At 39.0% G+C, this 21,971-nt stretch overlaps 1 protein-coding gene across 2 annotated transcripts; it reads right to left on the bottom strand.

Moving 5' to 3' along the window:
- Positions 1-18,175: 18,175 nt before the first annotated feature.
- LOC104114177 (SUMO-conjugating enzyme SCE1-like) lies at positions 18,176-21,257 on the bottom strand. Of its 2 annotated transcripts, none has more exons than XM_009624554.4 (5): positions 21,054-21,257; positions 20,774-20,857; positions 19,032-19,184; positions 18,813-18,926; positions 18,176-18,441 (listed from the first exon to the last, which is right to left on the bottom strand). In XM_009624554.4, the coding sequence occupies exons 1-5, from the start codon at positions 21,120-21,122 to the stop codon at positions 18,379-18,381; spliced, it is 483 nt and encodes a 160-aa protein (XP_009622849.1). In that variant the 5' UTR covers positions 21,123-21,257; the 3' UTR covers positions 18,176-18,378. The 2 variants fall into 2 exon arrangements, with proteins under 2 accessions (XP_009622849.1, XP_070053591.1); XM_070197490.1 differs by having other exon boundaries at positions 20,956-21,215.
- Between the last annotated feature and the right edge of the window lie 714 nt (positions 21,258-21,971).

Raw genomic sequence — 21,971 nt, 5'->3', positions numbered from 1 at the left:
TTACACCCAAAAGTCCTTAGATGTGTCAGCTTGGGCTTCCTTCCATTCAGCAGTTCATATGGAGTCTTGTTCAGAAGGGACCTGATCATGCACTTGTTCACCAAGTAGCAAGCAGTATTGACAGCTTCAGCCTAGAAATTCTTTGTGATCCCACTGTCAATCAACATTGTCCTTGCCATGTCTTCAAGAGTTCTATTCTTCCTCTCCACAACACCATTTTGTTGAGGTGTTCTTGGAGCTGAAAAATTGTGAGTGATACCATTTTCAGTACAGAACTCATCAAATTTGGCATTGTCGAACTCTGTCTCATGATCAGACCTGATGCAAGTTACATTATTACCCATCTTCACTTGAATCCTTTTGACGAATGCAACAAACACTTCAAAGGTTTCATCCTTGGTTCTGAGAAATAGAGTCCAGGTGAATCTGGAGTAATCGTCAACTATAACAAAGATATATTTCTTTCCTCCCCTGCTTGCCACCCTCGTGGGTCCACATATATCAATGTGAAGAAGATCAAGTGACCTTGAGGTACTGACTTCCTTTTTGGTCTTGAATGAGGATCTGACTTGCTTGCCTATTACACATGCATCACACACTTTGATATACTTGAAACTTGACTTGGGCAGACCACGAACCAGGTCCTTCCTGACCAATTTGTTCAGCAACGTGAAGCTTGCATGACCCAACCCCCTATGCCATAATTCAGCATCATCATCAACAACACTTACACAGCTAAGATCACCATTATGCAGAGACTCAAAATCAACAACATAGATATTTTTGTATCTTTTTGCTACTAGCACCACCTCACCGGTCACTAGGTTTCTGACTGTACATATTTTTGACACAAATTCCACCTTGTTTCCCTTGTCACATATTTGGTAAACACTTAGCAAGTTGTACTTCAACCCGTTCACGTAGTACACATTTTCGATTGAGTGTGAGAGAGACTTCCCAATCCTTCCAAATCCCAGAATGTATCATTTCTTGCCATTTTCAAAGGATACACTCCCTCCTTGCAGGGCTTTAAGTGAAAGGAAATCATTTGTACTTCCAGTCATATGCTTTGAGCAGCCTCTATCTATGTACCATTGTAGGCTGCTTCCTTTCACTGTTCCCTGCATAAGAAAATCAGGAGTTAGACTTAGAAACTCAAACGAGTTTGGGTCCCTTGTAATAAGGAAAAGGGTGAATGAGGGATCTTCTGGTCCAAGCAGGCATCATGCGTTTTTTATATGAGGGACCAGGTTCTCTACCAGTAGTTACTTTTTCAGCAAAAACTTTAATTTTCTGTTGTGACTGACATCTGGCCTTGCAGTTTTCTTTAAAGTGCCAGTGTTGCCACAGTGAGTGCAAAGCCAATTATCAGGTACAGTAACGTACTTGCTATGAGGATTGTAGGGAATATTTTCCCTTTGGAACCCAATACCCTGCATGTTTCCCCCATTGTTGGTGTATATGGCAGTGATAGCATGAGAGGGCTAGGTCCACTTGAGTGATTTTTCAAGGTCACTCTTCACTCCCTAGTTCTTCATGAAGTTGTTTGTTTTTCTCAAGCTCAGCACACAAACTGGACTTCACGGAATTTAACTCACTTTCAAGCTCAATGTATGCCTCACTTGCAACTTCCTTTCCCTTTTGATAATTTTCAGTAGTTCCCCAATTGTTTCCTTCAAGTCCACTACCACCACTAATAGGTCATCTCTCTCATGCTCAATATTAGCAACCCTCTCAGTTAAGACTTCTTTTTCTTTTCTCACACACTCAATGGTCTCTTTTAGGTCTACCACAACGACCGTTAGATCATCTATTTCATGTTCTATATTTGCAATTTTTTCATCTAAGGCATCCTTCTCTTTCTTCAAGTTCTCAATTATTTCCTTTAAATCAACAACAACGATTACTAAGTCATCTCTGGTTTGTTCTGCTTCTCCTAACTCCACAGTTAAAGCATCTTTATCATTTATAAGACTGTGATAAGCGTCAATTAACATATTTTCCAAAGACCTGAGTTTTTTAGGAGAATAAGATTTCAGATTTCTCTGAACAACCAAAAAATTTACCTCATCATCGTCGCCATCTTCATCATCATCAGACTGAGCCATAAAGGCTCAGATTGAGTCATACTCAGTTGCTTCACTTTCCACTTCCATCATTGAACTATCACCATGATTATTTTCTTCTTCAGATTCGCTGGAGGAGTCTTCCCATGCAGCAAGAGCTTGCTTTACAACATTGTCAATGACATTCTTTTTCTTGAAGCGTTTATCAGGAACCGGGTTCCTCTTGGCTGCTTTGTCAAAGTTGTTTTTGTACTGATCTTGCTTTAGGAGAGGGCACTCCTTGATGAAGTGTCCTGGCTTGCCACATTTATGACAGAGGTCATAATTTTTTGGCTTGCTAGAACTTCCCCTTTTTTGAATGCCTCAATTCCTGCGAACCATCTTCTGAATTCTTCTTGTCAAGTAAGCCATATCGCCATCCCTACCACTTGAATCATTGTTGTCTGTTTTGAGGACCAGGTTCTTCTCCCTTTTGGGTTCTCTTCTTTCATTGTCCTTCTTCTTCTTCTTCTTCATTTCATATGTTTTCAGATTGCCAACAAGTTTATCTATGGTCAGTGTCTGCAAGTCTTTCGCCTCTGTAATGGCGTTCACTTTGCTTTCCCAAGAACTGGGTAGTACACTAAGGATTTTCCTAACAAGCTTGTTTCTTGGAATAGTTTCACCAAGAGAGTGGAGCTCATTAATGATGGAGGTAAAGTGAGTACGCATATCTTGGATGGATTCATCATCTTTCATCCTGAAGAGCTCGTATTCAGTTGTGAGCATGTCGATCTTGGATTGCTTAACCTGTGTTGTTCCTTCGTGATCTGTCTGAAGAGCCTCCCAGATTTCTTTTGCTGATTGGCATGCCGATATCCTGTAATATTCATCAAGACCAATGCCACAAACAAGAATTTTCTTTGCACGAAAGTTCTTTTCTATGACCTTTCGATCAGCTTCATTGAATTCCTTCCTCGTCTTGGGAATGGCTACAACTGGGTTGCCAAGATTCTTGGTGGGAACAAAGGGTCCGTCACAGATAACATCCCATAGCTTTGAAGTTTTAGCCATGATGAAGTCATGCATCCTAGTCTTTCACCATCCATAGTATTGGCCATTGAACCTTGGTGGCCTGTAGGTAGACTGACCTTCTTCAAAGTTTAGTGGATCAGCCATGAGGATCCTTTCTAGGTATTAGCCTGATAGAAAGAATCTGCTCTGATACCAATTGATAGAATATAAGGGTGTACCAAACTATATAGAGAACCAGGTTCTCTATAAGTTCCCACAGAAACCACGCACATTGCAGTAAGTAAATAACAGGAGGAATTTTACGTGGAAAATTCCCAGCTCAACGAGATTAAAAACCACAACCTACCCTTGTAGGATTTCAACTTCACTACTGAGAAACTTTCAGATTCCAACCTATGTAACCTAGGAATTAACCTCTTAATCTTTCACTAACTTGTAACACTCTATTACAAGCCACTTTGTAATAACTCTATTACAAAATCTTTACAACTCAACTAACTCTAGCCAAGACACAAACACAAGGGTTTATGATTTAGAAAGGGTTTCCTACGCAATGCTCCTAAACAAGCTAAGTAGGAATTACAATTGAGAACTTTAACAAAGTTACAACTCAACTAAGGACATACAATCACTTGATATGGGAACTGGTCCGTAGCCGTGTTGTTCTTTGTTCTTGATGCACTTGAGAATTGTTGACTGGAGGCTTAATCATTGTTGGAGTGCTTGAGTAAATTCTCTGAGAGTTCAAGTGATGTTTTGTCATTGGCTTAATGTTAATATAATGTCACGACCCAAAAACCTAATCTATCGTGATGACGCCTATCGTGGAACTAGGCAAGCCGACTCATTTCCAAACAAACCGATATTCTCATTTCAAAGATAATTTCAATACTATTTAACATAAAACCTTTATTTAAGGAGTTCAAATAAAAAAAACAAAAGTCAGAAAAAGAAAAGCCCGACATCGGGGTGTCACTAGTCATGAGCATCTACTACAATCTGTCTAACAATATCAAGGCTAACTCAGCTTGGAAAATAGCTAAATACAACTAGAGGAAGATAAGAAGGAGAAGAGCAGGGGTTGCAATCGCCAAACAGCTGCCTTGCTATCTCCAAGAAAATCTGCAACCAGAACACTCAATAACTGCTGCCGTGTCCAGCTATACCTGAATCTGCACACAAGGTGCATGGAGTAACGTGAGTATGCCAAATCAGTAAGTAACAACAATAAATAAAGACTGAGCATTGGTGATGAGCAATAAAGTATATAACGTTCATATCATGAAATCTCAGTAAAGTACAACATGTTTTAAAAATCAGTGTTTGAATCAAATCATCTCGTTTAAACCCGGCTCCAGTAAAAAAATCATTTAAAGATATTTTTCCAACAGTTTTTCAAACAAACACTCAATGCAAAGGTGAGAAAAAATGATGTAATCATAAACAGCCCCTCGGGCAAAACATCACTCATATACAGCCGATCGGGCAAACCTCACAGTCACTCGTGCCACTCGGGCATACCTCACAATCACTCTTGCCACTCGTGCATACCTCATAATCACTCTTGCCACTCGGGCATGCCTCACAATCACTCATGCCTCTCAGTCACACAACACTTGGCACTCGGTACTCGGAACTCGCACTCAGTAGGTACCTGCGCTCACTGGGGGTGTGTACAGACTCCGGAGGGGCTCCTTCAGCCCAAGCACTATAATCTGCACGGACAACTCACGTGCTATAATAATAAAGTATGCTGCAGGCGGGCCGCCCCGATCCACACTCATCCTCACAAATCAGGCCCTCGGCCTCACTCAATCATAAACCTCTCAAGCCCCTCGAGAATTTCAGTAAAATAGGGCATTCAGCCCAAAATATTTATATGCATCAAAATAGAGTCATAAAACTGAGTTATGCGGTAAACAAGTATAAACATGACTGAGTATAGATTTTTCAATCGAAGACAATGAGAGGATAGTAAGAAAAGCCCATAAGGGTCCAAACAGCACTCGTGCAAGGCCCAAACATGGCATTCAACCCAATTTTACAGAAACTCTTTCTAAAACATATAAGTTTCATATAGTTTCAACAAAGTATGTAACTTTACAGTTGCTACGGGACGGACCAAGTTACAATCCCCAACAGTGCACGCCCACACGCCCGTCACCTAGCATGTGCGTCACTAAAAATAGTAGAATGATACAAAATCCGGGGTTTCATACCCTCAGGACTAGATTTACAATCGTTACTTACCTCAAACCGGTCAAATTGCTACCCCGCAATGCTCTTGCCTCTGAACTCGGCCTCCAAATGCTCCGAATCTATTCACAATCATTACAATACCATCAATATGCGCTAATGGAATCAATTCCACAAGAAAGGCTACAAAATTAGACCAAAACCCGAAATTGGCTCAAACCCGGCCCCCGGGCCCACATCTCTAAATCCGACAAAATTTACAAAACTAGAAAGCTCATTCACTCACGAGTCTAAACATACCAAATTCATCAAAATCCGACATCATTTGGTCCTTCAAATCGTTAAATTACTCTCCAAATATTCCAAGCCCTAACCCCTCATTTTCACTAATTACCATGATTAAACAACGAAAAATCACCATATATACAAGTATTATGGCTCAAGTAACTTACCTAAACGAAATCCCCTTGATTCCCTCTTCAAATCACTCCCAGAAGCTCCAAACACCGAATAGAAATGGTGAAGAATGCACCAAAATCGCAAAGGGTTCTATTTATGGTTTCTCCCCAGGTTTTCGCAACTGCGGCCATTTTCTCGCACCCGCGCGACCGCATCTGTGGTCCAAGGAGCTGCACATGCGCAACTCACTTAATCCCCCAGCTTCTGTACCTGCGGACACCTTTCTCGCATCTGCGGACTCGCATCTGCGGTCCCTGGTGCGCATCTGCGAAACCAGCCTAAAATTCTCATCTCCGCATCTGCGCTCAAGGCCTCGCACCTGCGGGCTCGCAGATGCGGCCAATTCTTCACACCTGCGTTCCCAGCCTTGGCCCAGAGTCGCCCGCACCTGTGCACTCCCCACGCGCACCAGCAGCCTCGCACCTGCAAGGCTTTCTTCCGCAGGTGCGAAAATAGAAGAAGCAGCAGCTCCAGCTGCAAATTCCAACTTCGACAAATCCGTTAACCACCCAGAATCACTCCGAGGTCCTCGGGACCACAATCAAAAATACCAACAAGTCATATATCAACATACAAACTTAGTCGAACCTTCGAATCACACCAAACAATATCCAAACACCAAATTACCCTCGGATTCAAGTCTAAGAACTTCTAAATTTCTGAATTCGGCAACCGATGCCGAAACCAACCAAAACACGTCCGAAAGACCTCAAATTTTGCACACACGTCACAAATGACACTACGAACCTACTCCAACTTCCGAAATTCCATTCCAACCCCGATATCAAATTTTTCACTGCCGACCGAAATCGCCAAATTTCCAATTTTGCCAATTCAAACTTAATTCTACCACGGACCTCCAAATCACATTCCGAACGCACTCCTAAGTCCAAAATCACCTACGGAGCTAACGAAACCATCAGAATTCAAATCCGTATTCGTTTACACATAGGTCAACATCCGGTTGACTTTTCCAACTTAAGTTTCTACTTAAAAGACTAAGTATCTCAATTCACTCTGAAACCACTATGTTCCCGAACCAACTAACCCGATATAACATAATATAGCTTAAGAGCATAAAGTAAATAGAAATGGGGGAAACAGGGCTATAACTCCCAAAATGACCAGCCGGGTCGTTCCATCCTCCCCCACTTAAACATACGTTCGTCCTCAAACGTGCCGAGAGTTGTTCCAAAAGCCAAGAAATGGCTGTGTAACCTTCCCATGCACATACCCGGGGGTGATCCCATGTCACCCTATCCTATACAGGTCTGATAGCACAGCATAACTAAAATTCGTCAATTCAACCTAGCCCACAAGCCTTCGAATCAAATTTCCGACATCCGAAATTTCTTATAAGATTAGAAGTTCGCATCTACATACCGTATAAGTCTGAACAAGATGCACCAAAAGCCGTAACCATAACTCAAATACTAAAATTCAAATACCGCATAGCTCGAATGCTTGTAGCAATGATTTCAAATCACAAATATCGACTCAAATCAACCCAGTGCTGGTAATAAATCTCATATCAGACAAAACCTCGTTCTAAAACCTTTGTACACTGCCGATGATGAAAGAAACATACCGAACTCATAACCATTCATTAGACCAATAGGTCATAGAGCTCCCGTTCCTTCTACAAGAACTATAGCCAATTTCAAAGCCGACTTCCGATATTATCCTCCCAATTATACCACAATCAAATCTGATAGCATCCATTCTAGGCCCAATGACCTCGTCTCATCCAACACGGCCACTCTAGTGACATGACACATCAATACAATCTAAAGACACAACCCGTGCAATCCGTGCACCAGATAGCAACATTCCAAATGTACCCAATCATAAAAATGACCCAAACAGGAGAGCCGTCCCGCAAGCTCGACGAGTACCACCCCGACGCAATGCTAAGAACCCATCACACACCGCAGAACCATAACACACGAATCTTATATGAGGGATCATATTTCCACATAACTCTGTTGCAATACGCGACCCTATCCAAATCCTGGTCCATATGAAACACCTCAAGCAACCCGGCTAAAATCAATAACCATGCACAATTCGACATCAAGTACCCAAAGTGCATTACCATAACCACGAAGAAGCAAGCGACACCATGCCACATAAAACCCAAAAGAACATAACCAATACGCCATCAACCAAGCAATATCCAATACTATTCTCGCTCAAATTCCGCTATAATGCCACAAAAGAACCGCACCATAGGTGCATGTAACCAACGAATCACAACTCCTCGTAGCATAGAAGAGGAACTCACAGATCATTTCAGAATACGAATAATCTTCACATCAACCGAATGGCACATCCTTCAACAATAGCAGTATGGAGCCAATCAATCCGGCTCGGTGTAGAATACACATCCTAATTGGGCCTACCAATGGGCCCCAAATCAACTATGGTCAGCCACCAATAGATAAACAATCTCTGAAAGTCCACAATGACGGAATCATAACACCTTCTATCATCTGACTAGCTCCGGCCACAACTTCACAGTCCACAACCATGAAACAATCTGCTCTTGAGAACTCCCAATCTCCAATTTCATATAACACATGAATCACCATATTTGATTCCACCTCCACCGCTCGAATGCCTAACACCTCTCTCATACACAATCATCCCACGAGAAATACTTTAAAAATTCTTCCGTGCCACCTGGCAAAACAATTTGAATATCAACAGTCGATCAACCAGGAGAGTGCCGCAATACCAGCGAAGTACCCATAAATCAAAACACACTGCCCCTTCTGAAATGTACACTCTCATCAAGCCATACCAAATAGTAATATCATTTACCTAGTCATCTGAAACCGTCCATGCTGCCTAAGAATTTATGTCCTTCCCTTCAAAACTGAATTGTGACCTTGTGCATGTAAATCTTATTCCCGCACAACACACCATATCTATTATGCCATCATATGACAAGCATAAGAATTCCATTATCAACTCTGAGTCACTAGCAAATTACATACCTTATTAGTCAAAAACCTTTTTCTTGCTTCTTTCTAGGAGGAAATCATAACACATAGCACGTTCCGTACATCGGTAGAAAATATCCGGTTCAAACCATGGTAGAACCCATCATGAACACTTTGAAATCCATTTGCACATAACCAAGCTATTTGAACTGAATTCCTCTAACTCCACCAAGCCACACAGGTTGCCAAATTTGAGAGTGTTGCCACGAAACACCTGTAGATACTAGCCACATCATAAGTACCCAAAGAATCGATCATACCCATTACTGTGCTAACCCAACCTACTATCAAGCTGTCCTATTTCTCCAAGTTCTTTCTAAATTGCCTTCAAATTGCTACTTTTTCCTTGTTAGAACACTATTATCCTTAACTAAAACTTACCCCACAACTCTAGCATAGAATCACGCCGCCCTAAGGCTTATAAGTCGCCGAATTCCCTTTTTATGTATCCCAAAGGTTCCACAACCAAAAATGCTTACTCCGAAGAGACTTTATGTGAACCTAAAACTGTTCCCTTCACCTTCTTGATACTGAAATGCATAATTCACAATGATATAAGATGCCACGAGTCTCAACACTATTCAATGCAACTCCCAGTTTTCTAGCCATATTTATAAATCTTGAATCCATTGGAACCATTCTCGAGAGTCATCCACTCTACTCAAATCTCGAATTAACCAACCAAACGGACCGAAATGACTTGTGCCCCATTAGCACACCAACACCCAAGGGAATAAAGAGTAACCCACACTCCTACGCAACCGAGCAAATTCCCGCTCCATGTACACTACATTCTCTGTGAATAACCACTCAATTATTTTATGGTCCTCCTATAACCATAGAGTATAATACAACTCGTGTTCAGAAATTCCTTTACCCGAGTCATCCTCGATCTCGACCTCTGCAAGTCATAATTGATTCACCGGTATACCCCGAACCGAAACTAATACGACCAATAATCGTGCAATCAACTCGTCAATAGCAGACTCCCCCACTTAGCCTTAAACTGCAATTATATAAAATTAGAACCCGTAAGGTTAATGGTCTCGCACCGTTAACCTGCCAGACTTCTCGAAGTCTTTTATTAAGCCTTTCATGAACATTCTGAATCTCCAGCCAAAATCATACATGCGACCTCCTACCGGGTAGTAAGTAATATTCCTTGCAAAAGCTTCATCAACATCACGCCACCGCTAGCTGCACACAGGAGATAACCCACATGTGGAATTCCTTACCGACATCTTCCAATAACACTGTACTGAGTGCAACGACCACTAAATCCGTAAATTCTCCCGAGTTCATGCTCGCCCACCATTTGTATAAGTCTGCACTTTCCCTATTGACATCAACTGTACGTCCACAACACCTTCCGAACTCAAGTCATATTGCGCCTGACATGATAATCAGATCTTCACGCCTCTATTCATTTCAAACACACTCCTTTCTGCCATATTCAATTTTCTTTTGTACACTAACCATTACTCCAAATAGAGTTTGCAGGACGATTCACATACTAACACGATTTCAAATCATTCTACACTTTCTCAAGGCGCACGACTACCCTACTAGTGAATTCATATGCTAATCTGCCACTCTTACTTTGGTTAAATCATCTCATTTATGAAACTTCTCAACCTCTACTTCTCCTACTTGACCTGCTAGTACTTCAACCACCGCGAAACACTTTCCGTCATGTCTTCCCTCATATTTTGCTACCCAACTGCTGCATCAAATCGAAATGTATCTCTATCGCACCTGAACCAATAAAATGTTACCGACTCTAAGTATCTTCGAAGATCATTTTTCTCGAGCCATCAATATCAAAAATACCCAATCACAACCACAATTACTATACAATCACTTACTCTTCTTGAGTCCAAACTCATTGACAACACATGAGAATTTAATTTGCCCCAAAATTTAACAACGTGAAAGATCCTTCAAAACATTCACACTCGAGACCGTACGTCACATCAAAACGAAGAAAAAAAAATCAAGCGCCCAATGGCCTTCCTTTACATTTCAAGGAAACACTTTTCGTCACATTCAAATCGTCTTAACACATCCCGCAGTTACATCATACTCATCATAAAGCCATTCCACCGCCCATCGAGCCACGAATTCCACTCGTAGGGGCATTACCGGACATATGAGTCCAAATGTACAGGTTACAACTGAAGCTACCGAGCCAAAACTACGGTTTAAACCTGGCCTCAAGTCCTCCAGACTAGCCCATCACCAAAACACATAATACACACCTCGAACCTCGTTCATAGAATCATAAGCTGGCGATGCACAACTGATACCGAGCACTAATGTGCGCATACGAATGCGTGGAAGGAATTCAAAGAGTTATGTTTCAAGCTGAATCAATTTCGCACGATAGAATACAAGAAAGTGAAATTTTTCCTAAGGGTTCTACAGCCTCTCGAAGATAAGTACAAATATCTCCGTACCGATCCGCAAGACTCTACTAAACCCGCTCATGACTCGTGAGACCTATGTAACCTAGGCTCTGATACCAATCTGTAACGACCCAAAAACCTAATCTGTCATGATGGCGTCTATCGTGGAACTAGGCAAGCCGATTCATTTCCAAACAAACCGATATTTTCATTTCAAAGATATTTTCAATACTATTTAACATAAAACCTTCATTTAAGGAGTTCAAATCAAAGAAAAACAGAAGTGCGAAAAAGAAAAGCCCGACATCGGGGTGTCACTAGTCATGAGCATCTACTACAATCTACCTAACAATATCAAGGCTAACTCAGCCTGGAAAATAGCTAAATACAACTAGAGGAAGATAAGAGGGAGAAGAGCAGGGGCTGCGATCGCCAAATAGCTACCTTGCTATCTCCAAGAAAATCTGCAACCAGAACACTCAATAACCGCTACCATGTCCAGCTACACCTGAATCTGCACACAAGATGCAGAGAGTAACGTGAGTACGCTAACTCAGTAAGTAACAACAATAAATAAAGACTGAGCAGTAGTGACGAGCAATAAAACATATAATGTTCATATCATGAAATCTCAGTAAAGTACAACATGCTTTAAAAATCAGTGTTTGAATCAAATCATCTCGTTTAAACCCAGCTCCAGTAAAAAAATCATTTAAAGATATTTTTCCAACAGTTTTTCAAAGGCTCAATGCAAAGGCGAGCAAAAATGATGAAATCATAAACAGCCCCTCGGGCAAAACATCACTCATATACAGCCCCTCGGGCAAACCTCACAGTCACACGTGCCACTCGGGCATACCTCACAATCACTCTTGCCACTCGGGCATACCTCACAATCACTCTTGCCACTCGGACATACCTCACAATCACTCATGCCTCCCAGTCACTCAGGACACTTGGCACTCAGCACTCGACACTCACACTCAGTAGGTACCTGCGCTCACTGGGGGTGTGTACAGACTCCGGAGGGGCTCCTTCAGCCCAAGCACTATAATCCGCACGGATAACTCACGTGCTGCACGGACAACTCACGTGCTATAATAATAAAGTATGCTGCAGGCGGGCAGCCCCGATCCACACTCATCCTCACAAATCAGGCCCTCGGCCTCACTCAATCATAAACCTCTCAAGCCCCTCGGGCATTTCAGTAAAACAGGGCATTCGACCCAAAATATTTATATGCATCAAAATAGAGTCATAAAACTGAGTTATGCGGTAAACAAGTATAAACATGACTAAGTATAGATTTTTCAATCGAAGACAATGAGAGGATAGTAAGAAAAGCCCCTAAGGGTTCCAAACAGCACTCGCACAAGGCCCAAACATGGCATTCAGCCCAATTTTACAGAAACTCTTTCTAAAACATATAAGTATCATATAGTTTCAACAAAGTATGCAACTTTACAGTTGCTACGAGACGGACCAAGTCATAATCCCAAACAGTGCACGCCCACACGCCCGTCACCTAGCATGTGCGTCACTAAAAATAGTAGAATGATACAAAATCTGGGGTTTCATACCCTCGGGACTAGATTTACAATCGTTACTTACCTCAAACCGGACAAATTTCTACCCCGCAATGCTCTTGCCTCTGAAATCGACCTCCAAATGCTCCGAATCTATTCACAATCAGTACAATACCATCAATACGCACTAATGGAATCAATTCCACAAGAAAAGCTACAAAATTAGACCAAAATCCGAAATTAGCCCAAACCCGGCCCCGGGCCCACATTTTGAAATCCGAAAAAATGTATAAAACTAGAAAGCTCATTCACTCACGAGCTAACCATAACAAATTCATCAAAATCCGATATCGTTTGGTCCTTCAAATCCTTAAATTACTCTCCAAATATTCCAAGTCCTAACCCCTCATTTTCACTAATTACCATGATTAAACAACGGAAAATCATCATATATACAAGTATTAGGGCTCAAGTAACTTACCTCAACGAAATTCCCTTGATTCCCTCTTCAAATCTCTCCCAAAAGCTCCAAAAACCGAATAGAAATGGTGAAGAATGCACCGAAATCGCGAAGGGTTCTATTTATGGTTTATGCCCAGGTTTTCGCACCTGCGGCCATTTTCTCGCACCCGCGCGACCGTACCTGTGGTCCAAGGAGCCGCACCTACGCAACTCACTTAATCCCCCAGCTTCCGCACCTGCGGACACCTTTCTCGCATCTCCGGACTCGCATCTGCGGTCCCTAGTGCGCATCTGCGAAACCAACCCAAAATTCTCATCTCTGCATCTGCGCTCAAGGCCTCGTACCTGCGGGCTCGCAGATGCGGCCAATTCTTCACACCTGCGTTCCCAGCCTTGGCCCAGCGTCACCCGTACCTACGCACTCTCCACGCATACCAGCGGCCTCGCACCTACGAGGCTTTCTTCCGCAGGTGCGAAAATAGCAGAAGCAGCAGCTCCAGCTGCAAATTCCAACTTCGACAAATCTGTTAACCACCCGAAATCATTCCGAGACCCTCGGGACTTCAATCAAAAATACCAACAAGTCATATATAAACAAACAAACTTAGTCAAACATTCGAATCACTCAAAACAATATCCAAACACCAAATTACCCTCGGATTTAAGCCTAAGAACTTCTAAATTTCCGAATTCGGCAACCGATGCCAAAAACAACCAAACCACGTCCGAATGACCTCAAATTTTGTACACACATCACAAATGATACTACGAACCTACTCCAACTTCCGGAATTCCATTCCGACCCCGATATCAAATTTTTCACTGCCTACCGAAATCGCCAAATTTCCAATTTCGCCAATTCAAGCCTAATTCTATCACGGACCTCCAAATCATATTTCAGAGGCATTCCTAAGTCCAAAATCACCTACGGAGCTAACGGAACCATCAGAATTCAAATCCGAGATCGTTTACATATAGGTCAATATCCAGTTGACTTTTTCAACTTAAGTTTCTACTTAAGAGACGAAGTGTCTCAATTCACTCTGAAACCACTCCGGTCCCGAACCAACTAACCCGATATAACATAATATAGCTAGAGCATAAAGGAAATAAAAATGGGGAAAACGGGACTATAACTCCCGAAACGACCGGCCGGGTCGTTACATATAATATTGATGACATCACTCGAATGATGTAAGCAACTTAGGTACAAGGTCCTTCCCAATGGAGGTGACTGCTGCACTGTGCTGTACTGTTGCGTATGCAGTCAGTCACTTTTCAGCTGTTGGAGAGTTGATTTGGTACAATCACCAGGGGAACTGAAGACCATCTGTTCCCCTTGTTGATTCTTTAACTTCTGAGGTAGTGACGAACATCTCCAGCTTAAGTCTAGTTGTTTTCATGCGCTTGGGAATGTGGACCAATGTGGATCAAGTTCCTCATCTGGTTCTTGATATTAAGTTTGTTAGATCATCAAAACTTAAAACAAAGGTACTTATAACCTATCACATATATACAAAAAAATATACATTTTTTTGGCTATTACGAATATACAGTATTATTTTCCTTAATTGGAGTATGCAAACAAATACGGACCAGAAGACAAGCCATCATTCAAAGAGAATGCATACAAGAGATTTTTTGTAAAGTAGTAGAACCTTTTTAAGCTGGATTCGATGGTGAAGAAAAATCAAGCCCAAATCTGATAAGATGGACCTTTGTGAGAAGGGGGAGGTGCACAGATAGCCACTGATTAGAGATTTCTTTACTTTTTAGCCACTATTTTAAATATATTTACTCTTTAGCCAGTGCTTAATAAATTTTTATCCACCGAACAAAAATACCCCTGTGCTAGACTGTGTAAATATTAAGGACATGGTGTCCTTAACTTCATGAATGTTGTGTAAATATTTAGGACAAAGTGTCCTGTATTTGCATCTTAACTTCATATGTGCAATAGAAATGTTAAGGTCATAATATCATTAACTTGTATTTGCAACTTCTGTTGTTAAACTTTAGGACATCATGTCCTTAACTTCATATGTATAGTGTAAATATTAAGGACATGGTGTCCTTAACTTCATATATACAATGTAAATGTTAAAGACATAATGTCCTTAACTTGTATTTGCACCTCCTATTATTAAACTTTAGGACATCATGTCCTTAACTTCATATGTGTAGTGTAAATATTAAGGACGTGGTGTCCTTAACTCCATGTGTTCATTGTAAATGTTAAGGACATAATGTCCTTAACTTCATGAGTGATGTGTAAATATTAAGGACAAAGTGTCCTATATTTACACCTTCTGCTGATAAACTTTAGGACATCATGTCCTTAACTTCATATGTACAGTATAAATTTTAAGGACATGGTGTCCTTAATTTCATATGTATAATATAAATGTTAAGGACATAATATCATTAACTTGTATTTGCAACTTCTATTGTTAAACTTTAGGACATCATGTCCTTAACTTCATATGTATAGTGTAAATGTTAAGGACATGGTATCCTTAACATCATGTGTGCAATGTAAATATTAAAGATATATTGTCCTTAACTTCATGAGTGATGTGTAAATATTAAGGATATGGTGTCCTTAGCTTCATATGTGCAGTATAAATATTAAGGACATAGTGTCCTTAACTTCTTGTGTGCAATGTAAATGTTAAGGACATAGTGTCCTTAACTTCATGAGTAATGTGTAAATATTAAGGACATTATGTCCTTAACTTCATATGTGCAGTGTAAATTTTAAGGACATGGTGTCATTAACTTCATGTGGGTAATGTAAATGTTAAGCACATAATATCATTAACTTGTATTTGCAATTTCTGTTGTTAAACTTTAGGACATCATGTCCTTAACTTCATGTGTGCAATGTAAATGTTAAGGACATAATATCATTAACTTGTATTTACAATTTCTGTTGTTAAACTTTAGGACATCATGTCCTTAACTTCATGAGTGATGTTGAAATATTAAGGACATGATGTCCTTAACTTCATATGTGTAGTATAAATGTTAAGGACATGGTGTCCTTAACTTCATGTGTGAAATGTAAATGTCAAGGACATAATATCATTAACTTGTATTTGTAACTTCTGTTGTTAAACTTTAGGACATCATGTCCTTAACTTCATATGTGCAATGTAAATATTAAGGACATGGTGTCCTTAACTTCATATGTGCAGTGTAAATGTTAAGGACATGGTGTCCTTAACTTCATATGTGCAATGTAAATGTTAAGGACATAATATCATTAACTTGTATTTGTAACTTTTGTTGTTAAACTTTAGGACACCATGTCCTTAACTTCATATGTGCATTGTAAATGTTAAGGACATGGTGTCCTTAACTTCATAAGTGATGTGTAAAATATTAAGGACATAACACTCATGAAGTTAAGGATACCATGTCCTTAATATTTACACATCACTCATGAAGAAAGGGTAAAAAAGACTTTTCGTATCAATTTTAATAAATTAATAGCTATTTTTGATCAATATTAAAAATTCTGGCTAAAAAATAAATACCACTTAAAAAAGTGGCTATACCACGTCATTTCTACTTGTGAGAACCAGCAACGAACGATTGGTAGCTGAAGAAAGATAAAAACTGTTTGATAAAGCTATCGATTTATTTCAATTTAACTTTTAATTTTTTTTTTATTTCAAGAACTCATTTTTCTCAAGTAAAAGGAAAATTTTGAATACAAAAGAAAAGTTGTGCCTAGTGTAAATAAAAGAAAAATTTTACTCGATAAATAATTTTTATTGTTCGTTAGTTCCTACTTAATGGAGTTTATCTTGATCTCTTATTTTTTGGAATATATGAATGCTAAATTGGTAATACAACAAACCTTATAAAGGAAGCACCCTAATTAAATTGCCTAACTAACGAAATTTTCCATAAAAATCGATAGAAGCAAATTCTTCCGAAGATTTAATAGCAGAGTATCTATTTTTGAAAGTATAGTAAATTAATTACAGCTGCCAACCATGCATGGTCCTGTACTATTTTATGGTTAAAACAAATAAGCGTCCAACTTGCCTGCCAAAATTATGATATTTGTTTAATAGAGTGGCAGACCAACTTGCCTGCCCAAAATTATGATATTTTGTATTTGAGTGTTTTGCCCGTTGCCCTTATTCTTAAGCATGTAGCATAGAATACTCTATATAAGGCAGATAAAACCCTAGTGAAAAGCCTCATTGAGTTCGCCTCCTTTTGTTCTTTCTTCTTTTCTGGAATTTTTCCATTTATAGCCAGATTTTGTGTTTCACTTCAGGATTTTCATAACAAGTCAATATCTCTCTTGCAACGTATGTGTAGGTATATTTTGTGCATGCTTTTTCGTTGCGAAGCCATAGCTTTGTGTTTTAAACTTTAAAAATCAACCGTTTTAGAATCTTGACTTTTACGTCTTCCTTCAAACTGTATCAATTTTGTGTATCAATTGATTTACTCATTGAAAAGCTGGAAAAAAAATATTATATGTGCAAAATCTTCCATCCGCTTGCTAAACAATAATGAGCAAAGTGGCCATCTTTTGCGCAAAGGGAAATGATGCTTTAACTAATTAAGCACCCTATATGGTGTGCTTTTGCGGGATCTAAAAGGTTTAACATTACCTATAAGTTTGACCTTCTTAGATTCAAAGAGCAGATATTGTTTTTTATTCAAAACAACAGAAATTGTTCTGTTCCTTTCTTTAGATAGAATTAGTAGCATAGAATAAATCAAATCTAAATCAATTACTCTGTATGAATTAGACAAAAAGAGGGCCAAAATCTAGGCCACCCAATTTTCTACCCTAGTGCGCAAACGTTTTGAGTCTACATATTGGTAAGATTCGAGGCGACAGACGTGTATAGGCGACGGACACGTATAAAACTTTAAATCAATTATAGGAAAATACCTCACATCATCTATTGGTCCAAGCAATCCATTTTACTGTAATTTTCTGTATGTGGCAACACATATATGGACACAAACAGTCAAATGCTTTGTCACTGTTTTAATAGGTAATTAGGTAGGGGCGTAATAATAAAAGCTTCAATTCCTTAGAAAATTCTCAACAGTCAAATCCTTAGCCACACAGTATACTCCAACCACATACATATTTGAATCACGAGTTAACCACAGGACCACTGTGTCAACGAGGACTACTGACGTTGCTAAGAATCAAGAGTTTAACCATAGTTAAGTTTAAATATATAGTTTTAAAGCAGAGCTAATATTAGACTGGAGCTGGATATTTCTTGGCCTGTTTCTTCACTAATCTCTTGTACTCAGCTTTATCCTGCAAAAGCAATAGCCACATCATTTTTAATGACAATCACATCTATTCGGTCAATTCAGCTAAATCTGGGAACACTTTTATCAGGAATCTATGAGGTTATTTCCATACAAAATCGTATCTCCAAATGCATATTTTTCTCATAACTGCAAGAGGCAAATTAAGAATCATTTTGACTAGAATTACAAGTATCATGGATTTCAAGTACCCTGCAAATTGGTTGTTACTAGGCAATATGCATAGATGATTCAAGTACGGCAACTGACAAAGTTGTAAGGATTAGATATTAAAAATAATCCGGGGAAGTGTTCAATGTCAAAAAATGCTGATTTGTGGGAACTTGACCAAATACACGTCAATCTCAAGTACAATACCTGCGTATATAGCTTATGACAGTAGGATTGAGCTGCAGAACTGGGATTTGGCTCGTCGAGTAATTCTTGGATACCCACCAAAATTTGTTTAACTGTAATCGCTGGACTCCACCCCTAAAAAAGGTAAATGCGACTGTAAGAATCCATAGATTCAATTGAAATCTGTAAATACCAATCAGCAACACACAAAATTACACAATGGCAGCAACAAGTACTTACATAGTTTGGATTGAGGATAGACAAACATACATCTCCTGAACCATAGACATTAATATGAAAGAAACCTTGAGGAAACTTGCACTTCGGGGGTTGGCTAGGATAGTCTTCACTGAAATGCATCGTCAGTGGATAGTGACCCCTCTCCCAGTCAGTCTGTACCAGTTGTAAAATTTGTAGCATTGTTCTTGACAATCAATTGAATGAATAGGTTGAAGAGAGGGGAAAGAAAGGGATTTGAATTACAGTAAACACAAGCAAAATGGCGTACCAGGAAAAGCCTACAATATCTAGCCTTAACCCAATCCCTAAATTTCCAAAAAAAGAAACTAAAAGACTTGAAAGGAAAAGCAAATGATTCAGTAACTCAAGAGTCAAAGAAAGAGAAAGCGCATTTTCACAAGCAATGTGGGATAGATTGTGAGGCCTGTTGCTCAGTCCTCCTACTTTTTGGGGCAAACAACATGAACTCTGATTCGATCCAAATATTATTGCCAAGGGATTTCTCTGTATTCCCAAAATTCTAAATGTATTCCAAGGACTTGAATGTTGATCACGCAACAATAGCAAATTGATTCAGGTCTACAGCTAACACAATCATTCATATCATCACTATTTGCACCTCTAAGATTGATCAACAGATGAATAATTAGCAGACTTCGTGCTCTTTCTCATATATTTCAGTCATTCAAGTGTTTCACCTGGAACTAATGAGAAAAAAAGGACATATTTCAAGCACCATGAAGCCAATTTTCTCTTTCGTCCAAATGTCCTAAAAGTTCTCCAGGTTCAAAATTGTTACTCTTGACACAAAATAACCAGATCCCACGTTCAGTTTCCAGTTGGCATGTTCATCCCTTAAGCAATAAGTGGATGCTGGATGGTGGACTAGACTGGTCACCTATAAAGGGCTAACAAACGTGGTATCGGTGGTTGTCCCTAGCTGAAACTGTTTGTAGACCCAAGCTTCAAGGTGAAAGCTTAAAGCCCAAGCCTAGTTGAAACTGTTAGTAGACTCAACCCCATGAGTTCTATCATAATTTGCACTCCTTACAAAAGGACAAGGGCAACTCAATAAAATTAGTGGTCTAAAACTAAAATTTAACAAAAAATTTATGCCTTTTTAATAGAATATATATACATGTGTACCACACATATACAAAAGTTAGTTTTGCCTTTTCTCGTATTTGTTGTTTATAGTGTAGTATTCATAAAGCTTTTTAAATTCACATAATAATATAATTATTTGTATTAGTAAAGATTAATTTAAGTTATACAAAAGATTTGAGTCACGTGCTTGCAATATATTACTTTGGATATTATAAAAAACTTATTTACTAATATGAAAGTTTAAACTATAAATTTATAAAATATTTCTATGCTAAAAGTAGGTAGTCTTTCTTTTTCTTTTGTATAAAGATTTTGTACTTTTTTTTCTACAAACTTCAATATTGTGTAAGAGAAAACAAATTAGAAAATTAACTATTAAAATCTTTTGGGGCCCTAAAGCAAATGCTTTACTAGCCTTTCCGAGCCGCTCCTGCCAAGGGTTCTCAGTCTTGAACTTGGGACCGGATCCCAAGCTCGAACTTGAGACCTGGGGTACTTACCCCAGCATAATTGATAAATACATTTTGGGTCCACAACAAACATAAGACAAGAAAAGAAATCCCAGTAGCATTGGCTTTTGATCATATCTTAAAATTTAACAGCAGGGGCAGTGAAGAAACAATGGAAGAACTTACCCCACGTTTACCAGGGATAGTACAATGCCAAACCATCAAATTGACAGAGCCATCAGGACCAGTCTCCGGCTTTGCCATAAAACCCTAACAATAAAATTGACATAAGCAACAATTAAACCCCATTAATGTACACTTTTATAGCCCGAATAATTTGGATTCGCCCAAGAAAGTCCCAAACATACCCTACCAAAGGTGATTCCATTCCAGTGCTTACCACGCCACAAACCTTCGGTGTTTAAAAAGGAAGAATTTATATAAGCAGAGATGTTAAGAAACGCACATATGGGTGATTCTTGCGCCATGCTTTCCTCTCCTCAGCCAGACGACCACGCGCAATTCCGCCAACCATGTTTCCTTCTGTTGCAACTTTAGAAATCAATAATAATTCTTTCTAGTTCTAGGAAAACTAAAACTTGAGATTATTTCTCTGGGAAACCAAAGGGTATTATTTCTCTGGGAAGCCAAAGGGTTTTATGCACTCTTAAAATTGTAAACGAAAAATTAGTAAAACCAAAGGGTTTTACACAAAAAAAAAAAAAATAGTAAACGAAAGATACGTGTATTTTAGATGCATACTTATATAACCTTCCAAAAAAAAAAAAAAGCAATAATACAATATGTTGCACAAACTTTATCTCAAAGTAATTCTCTAAAGATTATCCAAGTGTTCCCAAAATAATTTTTTATTAGTGAATAAAAAGCACCTTTTAAAAAACAATATCTTATGGCATTAAAAATATTCGTACACTTTATGTGTAACGTATTTGGTATTAAACTTTGGATGTGAATAACTTACATTATTAAGAATATTTATACACTTTATATGCAAAGTACATTGGTATTAAATGCAAAGTATATGCTCACAAACTAACATATAAAACACGTGATTCTAAATCTCATGAGGTTTTCTAAGGTTAAATACTTATTTGTTTTATGGTGGGATGATTCCTTAATTAGATATATTTTGAGTTTGAATTCAAATTTTTAGAGTGGAGAACTTCTTGGTAAGAAGCATATATTAATCGGGTTAGTAAATTTATGAGAATGTTGTCAGTTTATTCTATTTCTATTTATCCAACTATTCAAAGTTCAGTCGTCTTTACCAAATTTCCGCCGGGTACAAGATTTTTCCCTCACAAAAAGACAAATTACCCGCATGTGTGCTTCACTAATTCAATATGATAACAAAAGGATACTC

Source organism: Nicotiana tomentosiformis, chromosome 3, assembly GCF_000390325.3.
Source record: "Nicotiana tomentosiformis chromosome 3, ASM39032v3, whole genome shotgun sequence".
In the NCBI taxonomy this organism is placed as follows: Eukaryota; Viridiplantae; Streptophyta; class Magnoliopsida; order Solanales; family Solanaceae; genus Nicotiana; species Nicotiana tomentosiformis.
Note: the sequence above shows the minus strand (reverse complement) of the source record. Positions and strands in the feature narration are given on the sequence as shown.